The sequence below is a fragment of the Cyclopterus lumpus genome, chromosome 17 (assembly GCF_009769545.1).
Source record: "Cyclopterus lumpus isolate fCycLum1 chromosome 17, fCycLum1.pri, whole genome shotgun sequence".
NCBI lineage: Eukaryota > Metazoa > Chordata > Actinopteri > Perciformes > Cyclopteridae > Cyclopterus > Cyclopterus lumpus.
This window is the reverse complement of record NC_046982.1, coordinates 19,339,005-19,363,351: the sequence shown is the minus strand read 5'-3', so window position 1 is coordinate 19,363,351 and position 24,347 is coordinate 19,339,005. Positions and strand designations below refer to the sequence as shown.

Below are 24,347 nucleotides of genomic sequence, written 5' to 3'. Positions count from 1 at the left end.
GATTTATTCATAACACTTTTTAAAATAAATAAAATAAAAAAAATATATATATTAACATATATACATAAATATATATATATATATGTATATAGTTCAAAGGGAGGGTAAACTTCTGCTTGCACTACGCTACGTGTGTGTTAAGCAGCCAGTATCCTGGGCTGCAGGCTGCAGGGGGAGGAGGAAGAAGAGGAGGAGGAGGAGGAGGAGGAGGAGGAAGAAGAGGAGGAGGAGAGTTGAACAGATGTGAATAACGGTGCAGACATTTGATGCCTAATTTGGTTTACTGGGCGGGGAGCTGCACTTTTGAGCTGCTGGTGAAGTCAGGGAGCCGAGGAGTCGCGATCTACGATTCTCTGGCGCTGGATGTCCCTCAGAAACGAGACAGTCATTATCCACTCCAAGGACCAGAAAGGTAACCGACTCTTAGACCAAACTTCGTGATAGCTTTATACACAACTCGATGTAGTACTTTTCACGGTAAAAAAAACTTTTCTTTTTTTTTTTGCTCAGCTGCAACTTGTTGCATCTTGGTTGTACCTGAATGAGAATGTAATGCAATCAGCAGCCACAGGGGGTTTATGTGTGTGCATGTTTGTAGAAATGTTCACAGGCTTAAAAAGAAAAGCCCGATTTTCGTATCCTTCGAAATAAGTGATAAGAAAAGTACCTATATAAAACGAAAAGAGTTAGGAGTAAAATAAAAACCTTTTACAGGACTACATTTATTTAAAAGTGGTTTCTTTGTGTACTTATAGAGACTTTATTATACTTTTCTTTTGAAATAGTATCTTTGTGGTGAGATATTCTGCCATTTCATAATGTTTTAATAAATATATATATATATACTTCCAGCCCAGTTTTCCCCCCCAAAAAAGAAGAAAAATGTCATTTCTGGACATGTATTTCTGTGTTTGTGTGTGTTTGTGTGTAGTGGTCTGTAGTGTGTAGTGTATGTGTGAGATCAGGGTGCGGCAGGCGGCACACCCACCCTCACTGTCAATGAATGGACCTCTGCAGGGGCCCAACACACACTGTAATGCTCTATGTGGACTCGATTTTGGGGGTAATTTTGGGGGGTAATGCGTGCATTTTATTGAAGACGATTCTCACCTAAAAACTTCCTGCTTGTTCTTCATTAAAATGCCGAAATGTCTCCAAGATTCCCTCTTTTCAATCAACCCCCCAACAAGGAGGAGAGATTTATTATCTTGTGATGGTTCGCATGCTCTTCCTGATAGTTCTCCAGTCAAGGAAGAAAAAAAAACTCTCTCTTTTTAAAAAAAAAAATAGGTCAAATGTGAAGTTACATTTTGCCTCTGCTTTCGAAAAAACAGACACTAATAGACCGACATGAATTGCTCGCCTCGTGCTTCGACCCACAGGTCCCCCTGTAAGTGGATTATGGGTGAAATCGAGTTAGTGATGTTGTGTCATGGCAACCAAACAAGCAGCGCACATGACCTATTTGCCTGAGACAAACACTTGTTTCCTGAATATCTATGTGCGTGCGCGCGCGCGTGCGTGCGTGCGCGTGTGTGCGTGTGCAGGACACACTCCCCTGCTGTCTGCATGAAAAGTGACCGTGCAGGGGAGCACGATGCTGTCATATCCTGTTTGCTGCCCTGTTGCGGGCCCGATGCGTGAACCTATTTCTAGCCCCTCTCGTATTTAGATGGGGAAGCGCCCCTCTTTGTGCGATCCGGTGGTGTTTTCCATGTGAGAAGACACTTTTCCACACCGTGCTCTCGTTTCTTTCCTCTCCCTTTCTCCCCTGTCTGCCATTTTCCTCGACCATTTCTCTCCTGACTGGATTTCCACAAGCAGCGAAGTAATGGTATAGGCCAGAGTGGGGGGATTGATTTTTCCATTACGACCCCCTCCGTATATACGTTTATTCTGAGTGGTTTACACGAAGCATAATTGGTACCCTGACTTTAAAAAGGCGGAGGGGGAGCATTGAGCTGGGGGGGGGGGGGGGAAGAGGACAACTGATGGAAAAGAGAGAGCGAGTGTAGCCGCCAAATGGGACTACGAGGAGGGAAGGAAAGGAAGGGAAAGAGAGGAAAGGACTTGGCACGTGTGACAAAGTTAGTAGTTGTTCAGCAGCAGCAGCCAGTCTGCAGCACATCTGGAACGCATCAGTAAGTTGGAAAATCTTACAAGAAATTAGGGAGGAGGCGAGGGGGGTGAAAGAAAGGGGCCCGGTGGTGACTCACGTCTCTGCTATTCCACTCCATCCCTGTGTTTAAACTGTGTCCTTCTGTGGCCCGATGCACAGGGCTTCCCCCGTGTTCCTCCCTCTTTTTACTCCCCTGCCTCCCTTCCCCTCCCCCTCTGCTTCAAGTTAGTCATCCTGCAGGAGTTTCAGGGGTCTCGTTTTTTTTGGTGTTATTTTCTTTTAAATGCATACCTCGCCACCGGGTCAGGTTTTTTTCTTTTCTTCGCCTCGACTATTTTATAGATGTTTAATGGCACTAATGTAAACAGGGGCCTTCTTTTTTTTATTTTATCCCTCCTTGTTTATAAACCGTCTCTCTGTGTAAACTGGGAATGGGGAATGCAGCACTTGTGGAGCCAAGTGGGTGATGGGTGTCAGGAGGGACGGGAGGGAGGACGTGCCAGTGAGGTCAGAGGCGTTTCTGCGCCGTGAAAATGTCCATCTTGTCATGTTAAATGGGATTTTTTTTGTGGCTGAAAATTGAATTGTGTTTCCCTGGGAGCAGATTAGCTTGTTTCAAGACTTCTTCTTTTTTTCCCGTGAAGCAAGTAACAAAAAAAAAATCTAGTATTCTTGAGTTCTTGTCCAGAGCAAACATCCCTCACTAGGAGTCCTCTCAGAATCAAAGAGCAGGACGCTTCTCTACATGGACGCCGCTATGCACCAACATGCACTAGAGGAGGAAGAGGACATCTGTACTACTGACAGCAGCCTCATTAGATCACAGTGCATCACATGCAGCTGCACGACAAGTTTCGGTTCGTGCCTTCTGGAGCAAAAAGAAAACCTCACTTCCTTGCAATGGGGACGGATGAATGCACCCCCGTTTCACACCTGATCTTCATGACATCACCCGCAGTTTTTCAGAAAGGATGCCTGCAGTTTAGTTTGGCACCTTTTTTTTCTTTTCTTTTTAAGTCTGATCTCTTATTATCAAGCAACAATTGCTCGGTTTCAGTTTTGCAAATATGAGCATTTATGAGCTGTACGTTAAATATTTGCCCGAACAACCAATTTAAAGGACACAACGGTCGAGCTGTATATCCACAACCTATTCCTCAGCTAGAAAGGGGGACTGTAACTTTTAAAAGACGTTAAATTCAATTCACATTCGGTCTTACAAACGAGCAGTTAATTTCATAAACAATAAAACACGCCCTCGCTCAGTCCAACACGCTTTGGTCTGACGTGACCAGCAGTTTGCTGACTTTATGACTCGTTTCCACTTGTGCTACTCTTACTTTTTTTTAATTAGTATTCTTTCATTGTCTATTGTGGCTACAGTGGCTCTTGGCAAACATATACAAAATATACTTTGAGAGATATGAGATTACAGAGATGTTCTCTTTGGCTGTTATGTTTAACAAGCTGCATCTTAAAATATGTTAACTTTAAATTTAAGCCGTGCTTCTTGGTTTAAAATCATTCTTGAAGTGGATGAAATAACCAACTGAAGATGAACTTGACAAGCCAGTTAAGAGAAGAAAGGGAGGATAAAAAATAAAGAACAAAACCAACAGTCGTGAAGGTTAAGTAATCTATAGACCTAGCAGTGTAGAGATACAGTTCTGTTATCTATTATTTCTCTACATACCGTCTAATATTCCTGACTAAATGAGCAACATTTCAAGCATACAACATTTCAAGGGGCTATTTATAGAGAGTTTAATACTCCGAATACTCTGAATCATAAATGGTTCACTGTGATATCTTCTCGTTCCAACTGAGCCCCGCCCACTTAAAATAGCACCAAAAAAACCAAATCTCTCATGGGAAATAACCCAAATGGCTTTTACTCTGGCATACAACTCTCTCTTTGTAAAAAATTTTTTTTACATTTTCAGGGCCTTAAAGATCCACTTTAAAGGTCAGAATGTAAGACCCGGCTGCGGTAGTTTTTTTTTCTTCTCCTTCAGATTGCAGATTATCTCTCAGTGTGGCCGAGGTCCTTCGGGGGTGGGAGTGGAACAAGTGGAGAGGGCCATGTTTAGAGCGCGATGACAGACGCACTGTGGGGTCGGTGGAGGTTGCGGCGCCACGCCCGCCAGAGGAGATGAGCGTGGAGGAATGTCAGAGTGAAACGGTCTGCTCTCAGCTCAGAAATGCAGTCTGGAGTTTGATGCGGGGGCAGAGAGTAACACAGGGGGGGGGGGTTTAAGCCATCGTGTGGATGTATCATGTACTTCATCGAGAGGTCATGATAAATTACCACAAATCATGCTAATTATTTATTTTTTATGTCTTTTTTACAGTTTTCTCTGCCTTCTCTGAGGAGCTGACGGTATAAATCCGAGGAAGTGACTCCCAACAGGAAGAGGCTCGTATCTCACAGGAACCATTTCAGCTTCTCACATCTCCTAATACATCATGGCCGTAGTCCTCCACTCCAGCCCCCTGCTATGGACGCGGTTGGCAGCCCTGATCTTCGCCTGCGTGGCCTTCTCCTTGGCCGTGCACGGAGGCAGAGTCCACCACGGCACCGGAGACTGGTGCATCTTCTGCTGGGCCTTCAGTTTCGCCGGGAGTCTGCTCGTCCTCCTGGTGGAGCTCTTCGGCCTTCAGGCCAGAGCTCCCATTTCCTGGAAGAACTTCCCGATCACCTTCGCCTGCTACGCCGCGCTGCTCTGCCTGTCCGCCTCCATCATCTTCCCCCTCTACTTCCTCAAGGGCTCCTCGGGCCAAGGTGAAGTCGGCACCTACCGCATCGTCTCGACCGTCTTCTCCTGCCTGGCCACCATCGCCTACATCACCGAGGTGAGCATCAGCAAGGCGCGTCCAGGCGAGGTGGCCGGCTACATGGCCACGGCCCCCGGCCTGCTGAAGGTCTGCGAGACCTTTGTGGCCTGCATCATCTTCGTCTTCATCAGCGACCCCGTGGTGTACGACCGGAACCACGCGCTCAAGTACTGCATGTCCGTCTACTGCATCTGCTTCATCCTGTCGGCGGCCATCATCCTGCTCTGCATAGGCGAGTGCACCGGCTGCCTCCCTTTCCCCTTTGCGCGCTTCCTGTCCGGCTACGCCCTGCTGGCCGTGGTCCTCTACCTGTCGGCGACCATCGTCTGGCCCATCTTCAACTTTGATCCCAAGAACGGCGGGGCAAAAAACAGGCCCCACTTCTGCAACACGGAGGTGGGACTGTGCGATTGGGATAAGCTCATGGCGGTGGCCGTGCTCACGGGTGTCAACTTCATCCTTTACCTGGCCGACCTGATCTACTCCACCCGCCTGGTGTTTGTCAGCGCTTGAGGGACGAGAAAAAAAAGGGTGTTAGGCCAGCAGTATGCTCCAAATAAAAATAAAAAAAATTTCATTTGGCAGGTTCTCAAAAGGCTGTCGAATTGCTGTCAAATACGACGGTGCGAGCAAATGCTAGTGTAATCACTGCGACTCCGGTCTTGTTTAAACGGCATCCGCATGACGGAGCTTGTGGGTCATCGATGGCAGCCGCCTGTGCAGTTAGACCACAACGGGTATAGTTTATCATATAGTTATCTAGTGTGACTTCATTTAGAAATTTGAATATTTAAGGATTAGATTTTTTTAGCATTGTAGTGGTACAAAATAAATAGTGGGAGAAGTAGAAGGGGCCAAAGAGGAGATAATGTAATGGGGGGCAGTGGACTTGTCTTTTTTAAAGTCAAACCCATGTGTAATTTTGCCTTTGCAAAACCTGCCAAATTTAATTTTGTTTAAAGTGTACTGCTTAGGAACTTAGAGAGAGAGAAGAGGGAGGGGTTGAGGTCGATGGCTATGTTTACACGTACAACAATATTCCTTTAAATTACCGAGGCTCTCTGTTCATGTGTTGAAGCATTTATCAAAGTCAAACCTTGCATTCAAGTGACCTGGATAGTCTTTAATCTTGATTATGAGAGATCTGAACGTGATTGCTGGATCATTTTCTTCTTCTTTATTAACGGCAGATCATTGACCATTGTAAAATACAAAAAAAAGCAATATGTTTAGAATCTGGATATGAGTAAGCTATATAAAGAATCGTCATGCCGAGACTCTAAACAAACAATATACAAGTTAACATCCAAAATACTATGTGCATGTAAACATAGTCCATAATGACAAATGAAGAAAAAAACTAAGAAAACGGCGGCTTATTGTTGTGTTTTTGTTCAATTTTCTTTTTGTTTTGCATCATGTCAGTTCGATGCTTTAAGCTTATGTTCAATTTTGTTGACTGCCGATCAGTATTTTATATGTATGTTTTTAATCACTAGAGGACAAAATGTAGAAAAAAACAACGAGCTGTTAAGAGCTCAATATAAGCTTAAATATTTGAATGTCATATTTTTTTTTTGTGATTTCATTAAATCAAAATTGATTGGTTTGTCTTCCCAACAGTATGCACAGCAGCTGGTCAGATTGTATTTTTTATGCCATTTATTTTTTTTCAAGGCTCCAATGTCGTCACATTTAAAGAAAAAAAAGAAATAGTGTACATGTTGTTAAGATGAATGCTAGGCTAGCTTTAAGCTCCCTTTATTATGATATCTGTGTATCTGTATCTGCAAGCTACAATCAATGGAAAGAATATATATGTGGAAAAAAACACATGCTAGATTATGGAGAAAAGTATGTTTAAAGTGCACTTAATATGAGTATTTTCTGTGTGTATGTGTGTATCAAAGCATCAATTAACACCAAACTCCCACCACTAAATTGACATATGTTGTTCATTTTGGTCTATTGGCTTCGTACTGCTGATGCAGAGGTGCTTCTCTCTCTCTCTAGATGGTGTTAGTGTTATATTATTCGGCTTTTTTTTTATATCCAGCTAATAAAACCACATGTTAAACAGATGTGTGTGCGATTGATTTGTTGGTTTCAAGTTAAAGGAGATTCACGGAGATGTATTGGCAAAACAAAAAATAGAATAAAACATTCATAACGATGTTTTTATTCATGTTAAAATCAGCTGAAACTAAGAAACGTTGTGTTTTCCTTACCTTAGAATGACCCGTGTATATCTTCTGCTATATCTGCAGCACATGTGTTAATATTTCTGATAACTGTAGCCGACTTACAACATAGAATAAAGGCTAGCGCGCATTCCTTTGTTTACCTGGTGAGCCTAAATGTATTTCTTTGCTTTCATTTATAAAGTATTAACACGTGCATAAAAAAAAACCTATATATCTCTTTGAAATGGCTGGTTCACCCCTTCAAGATAACACAAAGTGGTCAGTAGAAATGGTCATGAACATTACGTTTACGCACAAATTTGGTCTCCTCAGAAGAATAAAAATGTGGGATGCACCGCTCTAAACAACAACAACAACAAAGACACCACCACAAACTATGGGCAGGAGCTAACACAAGCTAATTGCACAAAAAAAAGGCTAAAAGATCTAATGGGCTCTAATTGTGTCACACAGGTAACAACTTTGACAGCGGACACAAATGAATTCACTTTAAGTGAATAGAGCTGATTGTTTGAACTCAAAGTAAACCGAGTATAAATCAGCGTCTGCTCCGTGCACACTATTTATCCTGGCTGTTTACTTTATCTCTCAACACACTTTCCTCACCTCCTCCCATCGGCCCTCTCGTGCTACACTACGGGGGGGGGGGGCGTCCATGTTTCTCAGAGCCTCGACTTTTCAGGAGGATCGACGACTCGCGACCACCACTTCTGAGGGCATGTGAACGTTTTTTAGTCGCTTGTAAATCTACGGGCCAGGAAAGGAGACACCCAGTTCTGACACAATGACGTGACATGAAGTTTATTTTTTGTGAAAGGAAGGGTTGTACCCTCCGGCATGGGAACGCGGCTACGATACAGCAAGACCAGCCACTGGCGAGTTAAAGGTCAGTGGACCTGGTTCACAATGCAGGAACACTATTACTTATTGCAGAGTTCATTTCAAGTTTGAATTATAGTATATGTATATACTTTTTAACATAGCATATGAGGTTGAGGATGAAATACATTTCATATCCTACTGTAAATGTGACTATAAATGTAGATTATAGACAGTGTTTGACTATTTATCAAAAAATTCTGATTGATTTGATCAATTTATATCTAATATTCTTTGTTTTAACATGTATACACTACATGTTTGCTGTCTTTCCTTTCTTTTTTTTCTCTTCCCTTTGTATGTGATGTATTTCTATCGTTATTTGAGCAGCTCAGGTTACATTTAATGAGTCTGGATACTTTATATAGTGTATATGAGTTTCATTGAGTTAAGCAGAATAGGTATGAAATAAGAAAGCCAAGTGTCAGTATAATCCTCCTGATTTCCTTTTCCCCCCACAAAAGTTGTAGTTTATTTGTCTATGTTTCGGGTTATGTATCAAATTACACATCAGGATTCAAAAAACGCATTAAAAGATGCAAATTCATATTTCTGCTGGCACGAGGTGAATCTGCCCACTTATCTCCCAGAAAGCTTTGCTCCTGTCATACACAGCGAACAAGTCCTGTGGGGAGTGGCCTTCCTCCTGAAGTTAACTAAATCAATTCTTGGCCTTCCTCCCTCTTTGACCCATTAAAAAAAAAAAGAACAAAGGCAGTACGTCATCAGCGCTACAATAGCTTGATACAACCCTCCAATGAAAGAGGCCACAGAAAGAAGTCTCAGACGCAGCATCTTGTTTACAACTGCGGACGTGTTGTTGACAAGCACGCTGGAAAGACAACACAATTATTGAGTGAACACACATGATCCATTCGAAAGAGACACGCGGACAAGCCACTCCTTCGGTATCTTCACACAGATGCTTCCCTCTTCTCTTTCCAAGCCACGAGGGTCTTCTCGTCATGTTGTTCCTTAATATGGTCATTTCGTTTCAACACTTTTCCCTCTGACCTTTCGTTGACCCCTTGACTGTGTCATAAAAAGGGATTTCCTGTTGACCTTTGCACTAAAGGCCCGTTTTAGTCAGTCTGTGAAACAACAGGGTGTGTGGGTTTTTTTCGGGACGTCGGACTATTTCTTGGCCAGGTGCAATCACTTCCTCTCTGCCGGTTGCCCGAGCGACCTCACTGTAACTCTGGAAGGAAGTCACCGCTCCTCGCCAAGAAATAGTCCTACTACTAAAACGAGATACAAACACGTTCAATTAGTGAGCTAATAATGTGATTTTTTTTTATGGCATTTGGACCGGCGTTCTTCTCATTTAACTCTCGACAAGTAAAACTATTACATTTAATAACTGATTTTCAACGGATACACTTTGCATTAAGGACACTAGTACTATTGTGAGTGTTAACACCATCGATATCAGCCGACTGCCAATTATAGAGCTTGTAGTATTACTGGTAGAATCATGACTATAAGCCTTGTTAGTATCAGTAGGAGTTTGCATGTTTAGACTCAGTCAGTATTATAGTTGCAGCATTGGTATTGATACTGTACTATTATTATGTGTGTGTGTGTGTGGAGTGTATCAAGCAGGCCGGCTGCTCCGTTGGACTCCAACATACCTCAGTGGTCCTATAGTTAGTCATCCTATAGTTAGCGTGCCTTTTGGGATTCTAGCCCTCCAGTGACGGAGGTTTAGAAGTAATGGTCCATTCTGTTTTCCCATAGGCTCTTTATGATCTAATGCAGGCGCGTCGATTAAGGGTCCACGCGGCTGCTGTTTCAGGAACCTGCACGTGTCAGTCAGACTGACTGTCTGGTGTGTGATATTATACCTCCCCCTGGTGACACTCTGAGAGACATGAAGATAGAGGAGCATACGCTTGTGTTAATACAAGAAGTTACGATGTAGTAAATATTAGTTTTTTTATTACCGTATTTGATTGTTGAATCAAGCGTTGCAAAATTCAAATTCAAAAGCATCTGAGGGGCAGGAAGCACGGCTCAATGAAAATTAAATATTTCACCGGGTCATTTAGCAGCTTTAAAAGTCAGGGTGACCTTGCTTGTCTATTCACAGATTGGGAAACTATGCAACACAAAATAATGTAATGTAATGATGAACGAAAGCGGTGTGTTTTGCGTCGAGAGACCGTGAAACACAAAGAATCTTCTGATTGTCACAGAATGTATAAATAAAGTCACAAGAGCGAGTCACCAAACTTCCGTTTGCTCAACGTTTTTTTTCGGGGAGATTCATTATTTATTTGTATCGTTAAGAGTGCTGTATCTAAATAAAGGAAATATGTCAATATGTTAAGATGCACAAAAACCCGCATGGCAGTGCAACAAAAATGTTTCCCCCAAAGATGACTAATAAACAAATACAAATATTTGCAGCAAAGGGGAGTGCACTCATCTTTTCTTCCAGTCTTCCCTTCCATTCTTTGTTGCCACATTCAGCTCTTCAGGCACTTTCCTGAGCTGCAGCCAGAGAGCAAAAGAGAGGAGCTGGCAAAGCGAATGGCATGATAGTATTACGGTTCTTCTTCAAAGAAAAGAAGCTCTGCGCCGACTCCATCCATCCCTCACCATTAAGGCTTTTTATTTTTTCGTCTGAAGCTCCTCACATGCCCTTTTATGGCTGCACCGAACCATTTTCAACCCATAAAACTGTCAAAGAAAACATATAATGCCACTTTAGGGTCTTTTTTTTGTATTTTCTTTTACTGCCTTTGCTGCTGTTTTGGAATAACAAAACACTTTCCTGTCTTTCTTTTCTTGTCGCCGCGCTCCTTTTTAGTAGAGAAAGTACACCGGGCACATAAAATAAGACCTGTGAGGTTTTTTTTTTTTTTTTTTTACAGCCGAATGAAACAGTTGCTGTTGTTGCGCACAGTCGTGGTCGTTCCCTGTTGTCCCCCCCTCCCCCCCCCCCCCCCCCCCCCCCCCCCCCAGGTGTCACTGTTCTTCAAGACAAAAACCTGCTCGGCTTCGAGGAGGATCTAACAAACTATTTCTCAAACGAACCTTTCAAACAGCTCCAGGAGTCACAGCCTGGTCACGTCAAAAAAAAAAAAAAAAAAACTTTTCTCCACAAACCGGCTCCGCTTCGACTGAGATAACACGAGACGTTGTCTGAAGTTGATTTGTCTTGTTCAGTCTTTGACACTTTTAGTCATTTTTTTCTCACGAAACTACTATACTATATAGATTTCTTTCACGTCGAAGAACCAGAGGAGACGCACGTGCTGTTACTGCAGGATGGATCACGTTTTCTGCTGGTGCAATCCTAAAATAAAGACACCTTAAGGAAAAAATAAATAATTGTTATTTAAATAGTTCGGTGGGATTGTAGAGAATACGAGATGTTCCATGTTATTATGCCCTTTTCCTCCTAGATTCACCCTTTGGGGTTTTTTTTTTGCAAGAAAGACACACGAGACACAACAAACCTAAGCGCTTTCTTGTATAATTTATATTGAAAACATGTTAAAAAACATTAGTTTCCCTTTATAAAAACCACGTCAAAGAGTTACCTGTGGTCATTTTTACAACAGTCTTCTGGTAATCAAACCGCTCTGCCGACATCACACGGAACTGGATGCGATGGATCCGAATACCAAAGTGCGTAATAGATTTTTAAAATGATGCTGATGATTATCAATGAGCCGCTCTGAGCTCAGTTTGGCTGGTTGTCCATGTGCGAGGCCGACTGGAAAGACTGGATATCCTCCCCGATATACTCCGTCACTGTGGAGGGAGAAGAGAACATCACTCCATCCTTTCATGCACCTCCTTAAACCAGTTTGTTCGGCTTACTTACGCAATCAAAGGTGTTCAACGTGTATGTATTAACCTTTAATTTGGAAAGCAAGCAGCGAGAAAAGAATGCATCATCTGAATAACTATAAATCTCTTTGATTATGTTGATGTTCACGTCAGCTCAATCGTGCACATGTCAAACGTCTGATACGTGTGAGTATGCCCAGATCTGTCTAATATTAACTTCACTTTTAAGTTATATATTAACTTTAGCGTCCATATCAATAAAATACAGAACGTGCCAAAGACATTGAAATGGATCAGTTTATTTTTTTAACTGTTAAATGTGCTTCTCACTACCTATCTGGGTTATACAAAGAAAATATATCTGTTTATTATATATATATATTTTTATGTTTGCCTAAATCTTAACCTCTGTGTTTTTGAGCATGCAGTCAATCGGTAACTGACAAAGCAGGTAATGTGAACATGAAAATATAATTTTATAATGTTTGACCAGCAGGGCATGTTTTGAGGGCATCTCCAACCATCGTACAGAGCACGAATGAATGTAAATAATATTTAAATTTCATGTCCTAGTTTTGAAATATAAATATATGGTGACATCACACACACTGATATCTGTTGCTGTCTTGTTAAACTAATCAACAGGTGTACACAAACTCATTTATTTATGTTACAACACATTCATCCTCCCCACTCATCCATCCATAATGTACATAATAATATTCATTTATAGTGTCTGAATGTCCTTTACAAGTCTTTAATGCACCCTAATTCATCCTCTCAACATCTGCATGCGCTAAGATAAAGACACATACGTGCAACTCACCTTCTTCAAATGTAATGTGGTGCATAGAAGAGCTGGTAAACTCCAGGGGGCACTCCTGGATCTTGGCATCCCTATCTCCCCCATGTCCCATCCCGAGCAGCCTTCCCTGGGGGTCCCAGCCCTCGTAGTGGGAGTAGGGTGCCGGGTACATGTCCTGATATGGGCTGGGGTTGGAGGGAGGAGAGGGACACGCATCCTGAGGATAAGCAGAGTACTGGGGGTAAGGGGAGGTGGGGATGGGAGGCAGAGGGGAGGTCGAGATGGGACTGCCGGCAGGAAACGGGCTGAGAGAGGAGGAGTGGGAGGGAGAGGGCGAGGAGGAAAGGTAGGGTGAGTCCAGCCACGGGGATGGGGAGGGGGAGGGAGGCTGCGGGCCGCGGGGGTACAAGGGGGGAAGGAGCTCGGTGAAGCCCAGCTCCAGGTTCTCGAAGCTGGGGTGACGCTCGGAGAGGGCCGCCCGGGGCTCCTTCGCCGTGGCGTCGGGTTTGGAGCAGTACTCCTCGTGGTAACCCATGGTGGGGCAGGGAGGGGAGTAGGCGGAGGGGTAGGGGGGCAGGTGGAAGCCCAGGCCTTGATCGTCAGCCATGGGGTCGCCTCTCACGGGGAAGCCCACGTCCATGCTGGGTTGAACCCCTACGGGACACACGGTCCCCTGATCCAGAGGCAGCACAGAGGGCCGGGACAGCAGCGTGTCCTCCTCTTTGAACATCACTGTGAAGCACAGTTTAAGTAATATTTTAATATTTTGTACTCAACGTTCTCCTTTGAATGTTGAATGGTATGTTTTTATATGTATTTATACAAATATTATTTAATAATATGTAATAATATTTGTACAAATATATCATTTAATTATATTTAATTATAATTCTTTTTCAGGAGTTTGATCTGTGAACTTAATTTAACATTTTTTTAATCTTCATTAACTATTTATTCTTATCATTTATAATAATGGATAGGTTCATTACATCACAGTATTTAATATTATAGAAGATGTTTTCAAAAGACCACATCACCCACATCTGGGACAATATATAATTTAACAAAAATCACCAATACAATTATTAGAAAAATTAACTTAATCAATGGAAAATAAAAAACATATTTGAAAAAGGTACGCCTTAATGATGTAAAAATGGAATAAAATAATGTCCAAAATAAGGTCTTCCCTTTTTTTTACAAGTAAGATTTCTTCTTCATGTTGTTAGCACAATGTTTCTACTCCTCACACTATAGAAAGACATATAAATATGTATATGGGGTTGCGCCACAAGAGCATCTCCAATACATAAACACACAACCGGAGGAGGAGGAACAATGGAGGATACGGTGCACACTCACCGGGGAGATACTTGAAGCAGTGAGTGCTGCTCCTTTTCCTCTTCCCGTTGGAGACGTACAGACTCACCGACGTCGGCCGACTGACGGACAGGTCGCTGTAGGCGGGGACCCTCACGCACAATAAACACTACGAAGACAGAGATTCAGGATTTACTTTATTCACCCACATTGTTGGAATAATGGAATTGGGCTTCTACCTGTACGCTGTATCCATAAAACATATTAATAAAAGGGTAAAACATCTGCAGGGACACATATCTAAAGACGTAATATAAAAATCCTGCATATTTATCTGAGTGCAAAATCACCTCATTGCTGTTGTCACGGTCGACATGAGCCTCCTCCTCCCACTGCAGTTTACCATCTAATAGATGAGAACCGAAGGTATCATCAAGTGTAACATAGACACACATACAAACACAAAGACACACAGTCGGTTTAATGAGTGTAATTTGCTCTGACTGTGTCAAGCAGGTTGGTTCGGCTCATAAAGCAGTTTCCACTGATGAATAAAACTTATGGGATCTTAACTTCAACTGGACAGGCGTGGCATTTTTTTAAAAGGAGACGCTTGTTTTTAAGCATAAAGAAAAAGATGATTATTTCAACAGCTTAACTGCTATTTGCTAGAATAAATAACGAGCAGTTTGTACACCCTTCTTCTCCTATTGTTACTGCAACAACTTTCATATTTTATCATTATATGTTAACAAATGTAAAAGATAAAGGTGTGATCTAAAATCCTTCTGCATGTATTCAGCAGCCTGAAAACCCCTAATTGTCCCCCCAGAGACGGTTTAACTCTTTTTCACAAAACAATATTTTATACATAAATAAATAACAAATGTTTTGCATATAGAGACACTTCACAATGTGCTTTATTTCATTTTCTTAAAACTGGTGGACTTATTAGCCTACATTACTAGCTTCTTTATAAAAACTCTCTTATATGAGCAGGTTAGAAATAGATAAAACAACTGTTATCATTTGTGCATTCTTTTCACTGAATGTTATATATCTGCTGTTAAAAACAAGGCCAGTACTGTATTGAGCTGTATTGAATCATGATCAGTGATCCTATCTGAATTATATCACTGTTATCACTGAAAATATCACAATTTTCTGCTAACTTTAGAATTGTGTCCTCTTTTTCTCTGGCTTCATTTCGATCAACAAAAGATCTGACCGTGTCTCCTCTGTGGACTTTTTACCTGTCCCTCGCTCAATGAAAAGGACCCTGGAGATTGGCAGGAAGTTCGAGCCGCTCAGCAGAAGCTCCTCTCCTCCCTCCACAGAGCAGGAGGTCAGACTGACGGACTCGATGACGGGCAGCTCCTGAGCCGAACGTTGGGCTGAGGCGGGGAGAGTCAGGCAGAGTAAACCACTGAATGTGCTCCCAGATTAAAGCTACTGCAAGGAACTTTCATTCTGGGTTGATTCTGGCGGTCCCTGTGGACAAACGCGGTAGTGTCTCTGAGCGCCAGATTTCCTTTAGAAAACCTCTGATTTTACTTCAGCAGGGGTCTGACAGTCTGCTACTGATTACAAGCAAATAACTATATAGAAATAGACAATATTCTCGCTGATGATCTCGTTTACTTATGTAGGTTACATAGGAAATCAGTATTAAATTCATAACCAGTTTAAAGTGCCTTACAGTAACTATGTGTTAAAATAAATGCCCAGCAATGCATGCCACATATCCTACATACAGGAGCTTTACAAACTCCTTTGCATGACGTAAAGGTGTATTCTCTTTGCAGTTTAGTGCATCTGACCAGGTACTCACAGCATTCGATGGCCAGGGAGGCCACCTGCAGGGCCAGGACTCGACCAGGCTGGGCTGCAGGGGGCGCTAGAGGGAGGTGGGTACGAAACACCAAGCGGACGCGCGTGTTCTTCCTCCCAACGTCCGTCTCTCCTTTCCTCAGCTCAATGTCCGAGTTCCTCAGCTTCAGGATGCCAGCACAGTCGATGCTGCGACACGATTTGTAAAATTATTATTATTATTTTTTTTTTTTGTCACACTCTTCCACAAACAATCCAAAAATGATGAGTCTGCTTCTTAGGTATAAAGTGTCTTTTTGCACTCACAGTGCAGTCATGTTGTTCTCGGGGTTGAGGGGGATGTCGAGCAGTTTGGTCCCCGCCTGGACGCTCTCGTGACTGGCAGTGCCCACCATCTTTCCTGTCACCCTGAGAGGTGGGGGGGGGGGGGGGACGGACAGATGAATTTAACAGCCCTCCTGTGATCCACCGGTTCCCTGTTCAAGGGGTGCACCGCCTCGAACAAATCAGATTCATCAGTCAGAAATCAGAGCACGTTACGTTGAGAACAACTGTTCCAAACAAATTCCTGGACCAACACTAGAAGCAGCTGGTGGTCAGTTACGCAATTTTTTTTAAAGGCCCAGTGGACAGACGATAAATACACAAAAAGAAAACGCCGTGCCCTGAATATTAATGTATGCTTGAGAATAATTTTTTTTTTTTTTAAAGAGAAAAGAAATGCAGTTCAGTTCACCTGTGTATCTGATAGAAAGGATGCGGCCTGATTGATCGGTCGTCAGCCGTTCCAACGTAAACTTGAAGGGAGAGCGGCTTCCTCTCAGTGTATCCACACAGCTGTACGGAGACACATGGCGTGAGGGGCGAAATCAAACTGCGACGAGGCCAACGGCAGTGAGCCGCAACGTGTGTCCCGAGACTTTGTCCCAGTATTATGAAAAACACAACGTTCAAGCTAAAGTTCTACTTCGTGCTTTTGTGGGGGGAAAGGGGGGGGGGGGGGGGTTCACCTTGACGATAGGATGTCCGTTTGGTGTGGCCTTGACAGCTCCCCTGCTCCCCTCCGTCTCGTAGTGGGCTCTGTGGTGCGGACGGGGCTGCACCTCGATACGCAGCTCGTACTGGTCAAACTGGGACGGCAGCGGCCAGTCGAGTGGCGGCAGGGCATTCGACCTGCAGGTGGAGCGGATGGACGGCGACGCTGAGCGGGGAGCAGGCTAGCGAATGACTAGTTTTGCAGACAATTTTATACATGATGTGTAAAATGGACATTGTAGCACGCACTCAGTAAAAAAGTAGGAGTAAATGTTCATTATTACTGTTAAAAGTATTTAAATGTATATGTTAAACCCTTCGCATAATTTAAAGGCATATATTTGTTTCATCTTCCACAGGGATGAAAGAATAAGAAGAAACAGTCACAGTGATAATACGTGCACGCATTCCAGCTGTTGCATTGTGAGCTGATGTTGTTCAACTTTAAATAGCATTTTTTTTTTTAACTAGTTGGTGTGAATATTTCATTGTAATGTTTTTTTTCTTTTTCTCTTTGCATGCTATTTTTTTATTGGGGAAACTATGAACATCTTCTTGAATATTGATCTAGAGTTGTGTGTCTTTGCCTGAATAGAGGGCTGTGGGCGCTGGCTCGGGTCCGGCCCCAGGCGAGAGCGGGAGGCACAGAGAGGTAGTCCATGCCCAGCGAAGGAGGCTCTCTCCTGGTCTGCTGGGTCTCTGGCAGCGGGCAGGGGGAGCTGTGGCCTGGAGCCTGTTCCTGATCCACCTCCCTGGATGACAACTGGAAAACAAAAAGGTTCACTGTGAGGTTAGGTTAACTATTTCCTATTTTAATCATCCCTCCCATTGAGAGACTTGTGAATGTGAAGCCAACGTCTTCACCTGTTCCAATGACGTCTTCCTGGTTTTCTGTGGGATGCTGAGCTCGCAGCTGCTGGGCGGCGCTTGCGACTGAGGGGCGGAGTCTCTGCCCTCGAGGTTACATCCCTGCAGTTCTTCAGAGTAACTGCCCCTCCGTGAAGTACAGGGGGAGACCAGGGGGGAGTTTCTACGTTTTTTACCCCCGGGAGAAGTGGGCCTCGAGGACGGCGAGAGCCCGAAATTGACTGTGGCCTCGTTCAGGTCCTCCTCCTCCACCAGCAGGGAGTCGCAGCTGGAGGCGGGGCTGAGCCAGCCGCGGGAGGAAGGGCTGGAGCCGGGGCTGGGGCTGAGGGAGCTGGGGCATCTGTCGCGGTAGGTGAAGGGGTCCAGCAGGGGGAGGTAGAGGCGCTCGCGATCCCACCCACCCCCGCCACCCATCTCCCAGTAACTGGAAATGGTTGGCGCTAGGTCGTCTTCAGGGGAGATGGTGGTTATCTGAATGCTTGGACACTCGACCACACGGGACTCTGAAACCTGGAGGGAAGATGAGAGCGAAGAAGAGGTACCTTTAAGTTCCTCACATTTATTTTGGAAGTATTTTATCATTAAATGATATGTATTTTCTGCTCTGTATTATTATGTATAGTATTAGATGTCACCTTGGCTTCTTTGATAGGCACTTTCTTTCCAACATGAACAACAAAATATTTGATTGAAGATGAAAAACATTAATTGCGGAGCTAATTCGTTGCAGGGCTATCACCAGTTTGGATGAACACCTGTTGGGATTGGCTTTCTGGAAGGCAAGAAATCCACCTGAAAACCCTTTAATATGATTTTGTACTAATATTACCTTACTTCAACGGTGTTGCATCAACAACACTGGGGAGAGCACGGCATCCTAACACAATGTTTAAAGTGTTACTTTACCTTCAAAAAGACTTGTCTATCTAAATGAAGCTTGTGATAATGATGAGTGCTTATCATTGCATCGTTGCTCGGCAGCTGTAATCAGGGTTGCAAAATTCGGGGAATATTCAAAGTTGGAAACTTTCCACGGGAATTAACGGGAATAAACGGGAATTAACGGGAATTAACTGGAAATGTTGGGGTAATTTAACTGTATTTACCTTGTCATAAGCAGACATGCATGCAAACATTTATAATACAACTTTTAAAAATGACATTAAAAAAATGACATTCAAACATGAACGTTGAATAAAAAAGGTGTATTCTCTATGATCGCCACCCCCCAACCAAATTTTTTTTGTTGTGTTTTTCCCTGAATCCTTTCAGGTCTAAATGTTTTCTTCCTGGACCTCATCAACGTCCTCCTCACTGCTGTAAAGTTAGTCTACTGTATACAAATAAACTTGGCATTAAAATGAACATGGCTTCAGTTTACCAAGTAATCAATATGCTAAGTAATGACAAACAGTGTTGGGAAAGTTCACTTTCTACATGAACTAGTTCAGTTCATAGTTCACACATTTTAAAATGAACTAGTTCAGTTCATAGTTCATAATTCAAAATTCACAGCTCCATGAACTAGTTCAGTTATTCTTTTCAATATGTTGCGAGCTATGATTGAAATCTCTATCTGTCTGCAATACCGCTCTTGGCCTCTACACAACTCAGCGCTCTCATAGGGCTGAAACGTTCAGACAACACTGATGACAAAGACATTCAAAAACAACAGAACGTTTTATGTTTATGTTTCTGGCAGACAATGTTCCCAACCAGCTGCATTCAGGGTCCAGCTGAGCTAGGCGTGCATAGTCTTGTTCTCAACGACATTTAAGTTCCCTGTTATATGCTTTTGCAAAAAATTCTTTTTTTCAAAATTCCCAAAATTCCCGAGACAAAATTCCCGTGGAAACTTTCCGGGAATTTACCGGAAACTTTCCGCCCCTTTGCAACTCTAGCTGTAATAACATCAAACCGGTGGTAAAGTTGTTCATTGTGTGGAGAAAGTCCACATGTCATTGGTGAGTGAAGGGCCCATGGCCGACGTCGCCCCATGGTCCATAAACTAATGCTCTCAGGTTCAACCCCTCTCATTATAAACAAGCAGGACTTGCAGGTGGTCTCACCTGTACAGAGCGCGCCGGCAGGCTCTCATAGGTCCCACTGAACTCTCTGGCGGGGGCCCTCCGCGGAGGCGGGGAATGCATCCCGGCCCGCTGATTGGCCGACGGTGGCGTGCTGGGGATGCTGATTGAGTGGTGGTTGTCTGTAACTGATGGCAAGACTAATCAGACTGGAGTGTGATAAAAAAGTGTGTAAAAAAACAAAAAAACAAAAAAAACATGACAAACACTGGCACCGAAAAACACTATTTAGAAAATGAAGTGGCAAACATCACAAGTTCAGAGCACAGCTTGAAAACACTTCACAGCACGCTCTAGTTGGCAACTGTGGAGAAAAAAAAAGAAGAAAAAAAGTTGGTTTCACTCGCGAAAACAATGCTGATTAGGAAACGGTGCCAATGGAGAGTTTACAGTGAGTTCATTTTATAATAATATACGCCTTTGCTTCCACATGGCAGCAATTTAATGGATGCTTTTCGACAAAAAAAACGACTTTCTTTTCTTCTCTTTTGTTTAAACGCACTTCCTTTATCATCACATGTTGAAGGTTTTTGGGGGTCATGTGACCTCCCATTAATCTTTTTTTTTCATAACCGCTCTCAAAACGTGCGGTTCTTTTTAACATCTGGCCTGAGCAAGACTCATTAGATGTCATTTGAAATAATGTGAACCCAATTTGTGGTAAGAAGAGATTCATTTTTGGGGGGGTTTTCATTTTTTAACATTCCTCCATCATTCATTACACATCGACTCTCCTTGATTTACTGATCGATGCCATATGGAACTTTTGCTCAAGGAGTTCACACTCAATGTCTCTGTAACGCAGTCTTTCTGTCACTTTTAATGTAAACGAGTAAGTGTTTTTTCCTGCTGAGAGCCGGATGAAAAGATTGATACGCTCTCTCATATCTGTAAATATGAGCAGAGCCAAGAGACGCGTAGCTTAGCATAAAGACTTGGAAACATGCAAGCGTGGCTCCAATGAAAAGCTCACTGATCAACACAATATTACTTGTTTGTTTAATCCGTACAAAAACCAAAAGCATGAAAAGGACAGGTTGTGGTTTTAGAGGTGGTTTATGCTAAGCTAAGCTAACCAGCTGATGGGGGTAGTTTCATATTTAGATATACGAGAATCTGAACATCTAACTCTCAGCAAGGAAGCAAACAAAAAGTTCCAAAAATGTTCCTTTAAATACTTTTGTATTTATTTACTTGAATGCTTTGTTAATATGCTTATTCCTCACTTTTTGTATTGTTACTCGTATGCAAGAACACATTTGTATTCCATGACAAGGCAGCACAGGAAGTGGTGAATGATAACACCCGTTCGGGAATATAAAACTTGGCCATATACTGTGCACATCACATCAATAACAAAATATCTGCACGACATATTAGAATCTGGTTTTCTATTACTCTCTCGCACAGTCACATGGAAACAATTTACTAAACACCTTTTTAAACTCTACTCTTGAGTGTTAACTATTTCAACACGTTTTCCATGTATTACAGTCACAAATTGTGCAGTAACGGCCGAAGTGGGAATTGTGACCGAACATTTGGCTCATTTGGCAACAAACCCAACAAACCCAACAAACCCAACTCTTCTGCTATTTTTTTACTGATGATTTGAGGCCTTTTCTCCATCTCCTTCATTTTTCTTTAATTTTTTTGCCAAACCGTTCATCCTAACAAGGATAATATCCCTGAAGACGACCGTCCTCACCACAACATTTCCCCGGCGTGGTGCGGTCGGCCTCCAAACGGAGCCAAACGGTAATGAGCGAGGCTCCGACTGGTCATTGTTGCGCCCTACGGGGCAAATTTTGGGCAACGCTGACACACAACAGCCAAGTGCCAACAAATTAAGACTCTGGGTGAAAAAAAATCTCTTCAAAATGTTTCCTGGCAACAGAAATATTTCCAAGTGGTTAAAGCTGCAGTGCTGAGGCAACTTCTCTTTTCACATGAAACAATGATTCAAATGTTTGTGTGCAGACCAGCAGAAACGTTTACGAGCCACGAAAATGTGCTTAACAAGTATTGAACACAATAAAGCTAAGTAAGATTAGTAAGATTTTTTTTTTAAGTAAGATTTTTTTTTTTTTAACCTTTTCCCCAAAAAGAACCCCGCACGGGGTCGCGAGATGATGATCAGGACAACAAAGGAACAAATAAATATCTTTGCTACACTGGACACAAAACGTCAACGGTATTTTTTCAGACTTTACTTGCTTTTTTTCTTGTAAAACAATGGATAATATATATATATGTATATATATATATACATATATATATATATATAATCAGGAAACCAAAATAAATGTGCGTTCATAACCAGCAGAAGAGTTTCTCACAACCGAATGTACTTTACAGTTATAAGTTCTTTTCTTTGCAAAGGATCTTAAAGGTGCAGTGGAATGGACTTGGGCGGCATCTAGTGGTGAGTTTGCAGATTGCAACCAACTGAAACTTCTCCTGTGTGCCAAGCGTATATAGGAGAATTTAAAAGAAAGGAAAACACTGTGTTTGGTTTGTCCCTTCTGGGCTACTATAGAAACATGGTATCCATCTCCATCTCCAGATATAAACGCTTACTGTAAGGTATAACAAAAAGACAACAGTTCTTTTTTTCAGGTGATTATACACTTAAAACATTCACAATATTATATTACATTTATTTCCGCTAGATCCCCCTAAATGCTACATACTGCTCCTTCAAGTCTAACATGTTTAAAAGTACCCTGTAAATAATCTACAGTGTAATACTTCATTCTGGGTTCTGAGGTGACTTGGGGGTCAAACTGAAAATTAAATCTGAGGGGTCCCGAGATGATGACGATCATGATAAGAAAGCAGAAAAAAAGACACATTTCTGCTTTCAGACTTCTCTCTAAATCGTTGCTTGTGAATTACTAAATAATTTTATGAAGGCCTCGGACAGTTTGTGGACATTACTCGTATACATTTAATGAAAAAAAAATGTCATCAATGTTGTCACGAAATTCTGACTTTTTTGCTATAATTTACCTAAAGAAAGTCGTCTCGTACTACCACCATCGTTGGCAGCATGCTACCTCGTGTAAAACTGGTTACATCGCTTGGTTGCGTCAACAGATATGGAGATCTGAGGACAGACATCTTAATGCCATGCGGGAGCCGGTGCCAACCAGAGTGTCAGGAGAGAGAGCTCCTCTGTGACGCTCTGAAAAATTAAAACGTATCACTCAGAGTGAAGAACTGCTCTCTTGTTTCTCCTGCAGTTCACTCTTTTGGGTGTGGTAATACAACCGAATGCCAGTGTGGGGGCGGGAAACAAATAAGAGAGTGGACCTGAGGATACAAGGTGTGTGTGCGAGCGCGCGTGTGTGTGTGTGTGTGTGTGTGTGTGTGTGTGTGTGTGTGTGTGTGTGTGTGTGTGTGTGTGTGTGTGTGTGAGAAGAAAAATGGGGGAGATGGAGGTGGAGTGGGGAGGGAGGTGTGTATGTGGTGCCTGTTCAGTACACAGAGGTTGAGGTTCCTTCCCAGATGGCAGCTGTTAACTCTACTCACACGCACAGCTGATTAGAAACACATTGAGTCTGGGGCTGCATGCAAGCATGCACAAACACACAAATACACGCACGCACACGCACGCAAATGCATACACAAACAGGATTACAGTCGGACAGGCACACAAGACACAAAACAAACACACAACAACAATATACTCATGCTCACATGCTTACAGAGAGAGACACGCACACACATGCCATGCGAGTTCATAATCAGGCATGCAGATGAAGGCCCTCATTACAGCACATGCAACATGCAAAGCCACACGCACACACACACACACACACACACACACAATGCATGGGAACACACACGTTCCCATGCATTAGAAGCCACACCGCTCAGGCCGCTACTGTGTCCATTTGACTTCCAACACATCCAGACATCCCATAAATGACTCTAACCCAGGCTGGTGCTGCTGGAGGACTCCAGGTGCAGCGGGGCGCACTCGCTCTCCTCCCCGGGAACGGAGCTCTCCGGCTCGGCTACGCGCACCGGGGATGGCCCCTGGCTCTGGCGCGACAGCGGGTCCTCCTCGAACACCAACTTGAACTCGAACTCTCCCTCCTCCCAGCCCGAGCCCGGCGCGGCCCCCATCGCCCTCCGGTAAGCAAGGACAGGGTCCGGAGAAGAGTTGTCTCCCTGCGTCGGAGAGAGCGACGTTAACGTCCTTTTGGTGCGCCTCGAAAAAAGACAAAAAAAAGTTATTCCCCAAAACTTTTGTTTTGGTCTCTCTCCTAATTGCGTGCCATTGCGCAAATATCCATCCTCTCGAAAAGGTTTTGATGTAACTTCAGCAACTTTTTTTTCCCAAGCTTGCTTCCACACGATGAGGACCGCTTCTCCTTCGAGTATTAGCCACTACTCTTTTTTTCAGCCTGGATGCCTTGCGGTCCAAAATCAGATCTTTTGCTTTTGGATATCTCGCAATCTTTTCCGGAACACATCTCCCACATACAGCCGGGTCTTTTCATTCTAGCTCCATCGCCATCCCCGTGGCTTCTTCTTCTTCCTCCGTTCGAGTCGGA

At 43.1% G+C, this 24,347-nt stretch overlaps 2 protein-coding genes across 2 annotated transcripts; one reads left to right on the top strand and one right to left on the bottom strand.

The window, feature by feature from the left end:
• The first annotated feature begins 246 nt into the window (after positions 1-246).
• si:dkeyp-66d1.7 (myeloid-associated differentiation marker homolog) lies at positions 247-7,033 on the top strand. Its single transcript, XM_034556031.1, has 2 exons — positions 247-412; positions 4,471-7,033. The coding sequence occupies exon 2, from the start codon at positions 4,586-4,588 to the stop codon at positions 5,465-5,467; it is 882 nt and encodes a 293-aa protein (XP_034411922.1). The 5' UTR covers positions 247-412; positions 4,471-4,585; the 3' UTR covers positions 5,468-7,033.
• Positions 7,034-11,559: 4,526 nt separating this feature from the next.
• nfatc4 (nuclear factor of activated T cells 4) lies at positions 11,560-24,062 on the bottom strand. The gene is made up of 13 exons (XM_034555848.1): positions 23,724-24,062; positions 19,765-19,910; positions 17,693-18,205; positions 17,416-17,591; positions 16,804-16,966; positions 16,530-16,630; positions 16,100-16,201; positions 15,795-15,982; positions 15,217-15,357; positions 14,314-14,369; positions 14,006-14,132; positions 12,665-13,375; positions 11,560-11,799 (listed from the first exon to the last, which is right to left on the bottom strand). Exons 1-13 carry the CDS (start codon positions 23,914-23,916, stop codon positions 11,729-11,731), a joined length of 2,688 nt encoding a protein of 895 aa, XP_034411739.1. The 5' UTR covers positions 23,917-24,062; the 3' UTR covers positions 11,560-11,728.
• Between the last annotated feature and the right edge of the window lie 285 nt (positions 24,063-24,347).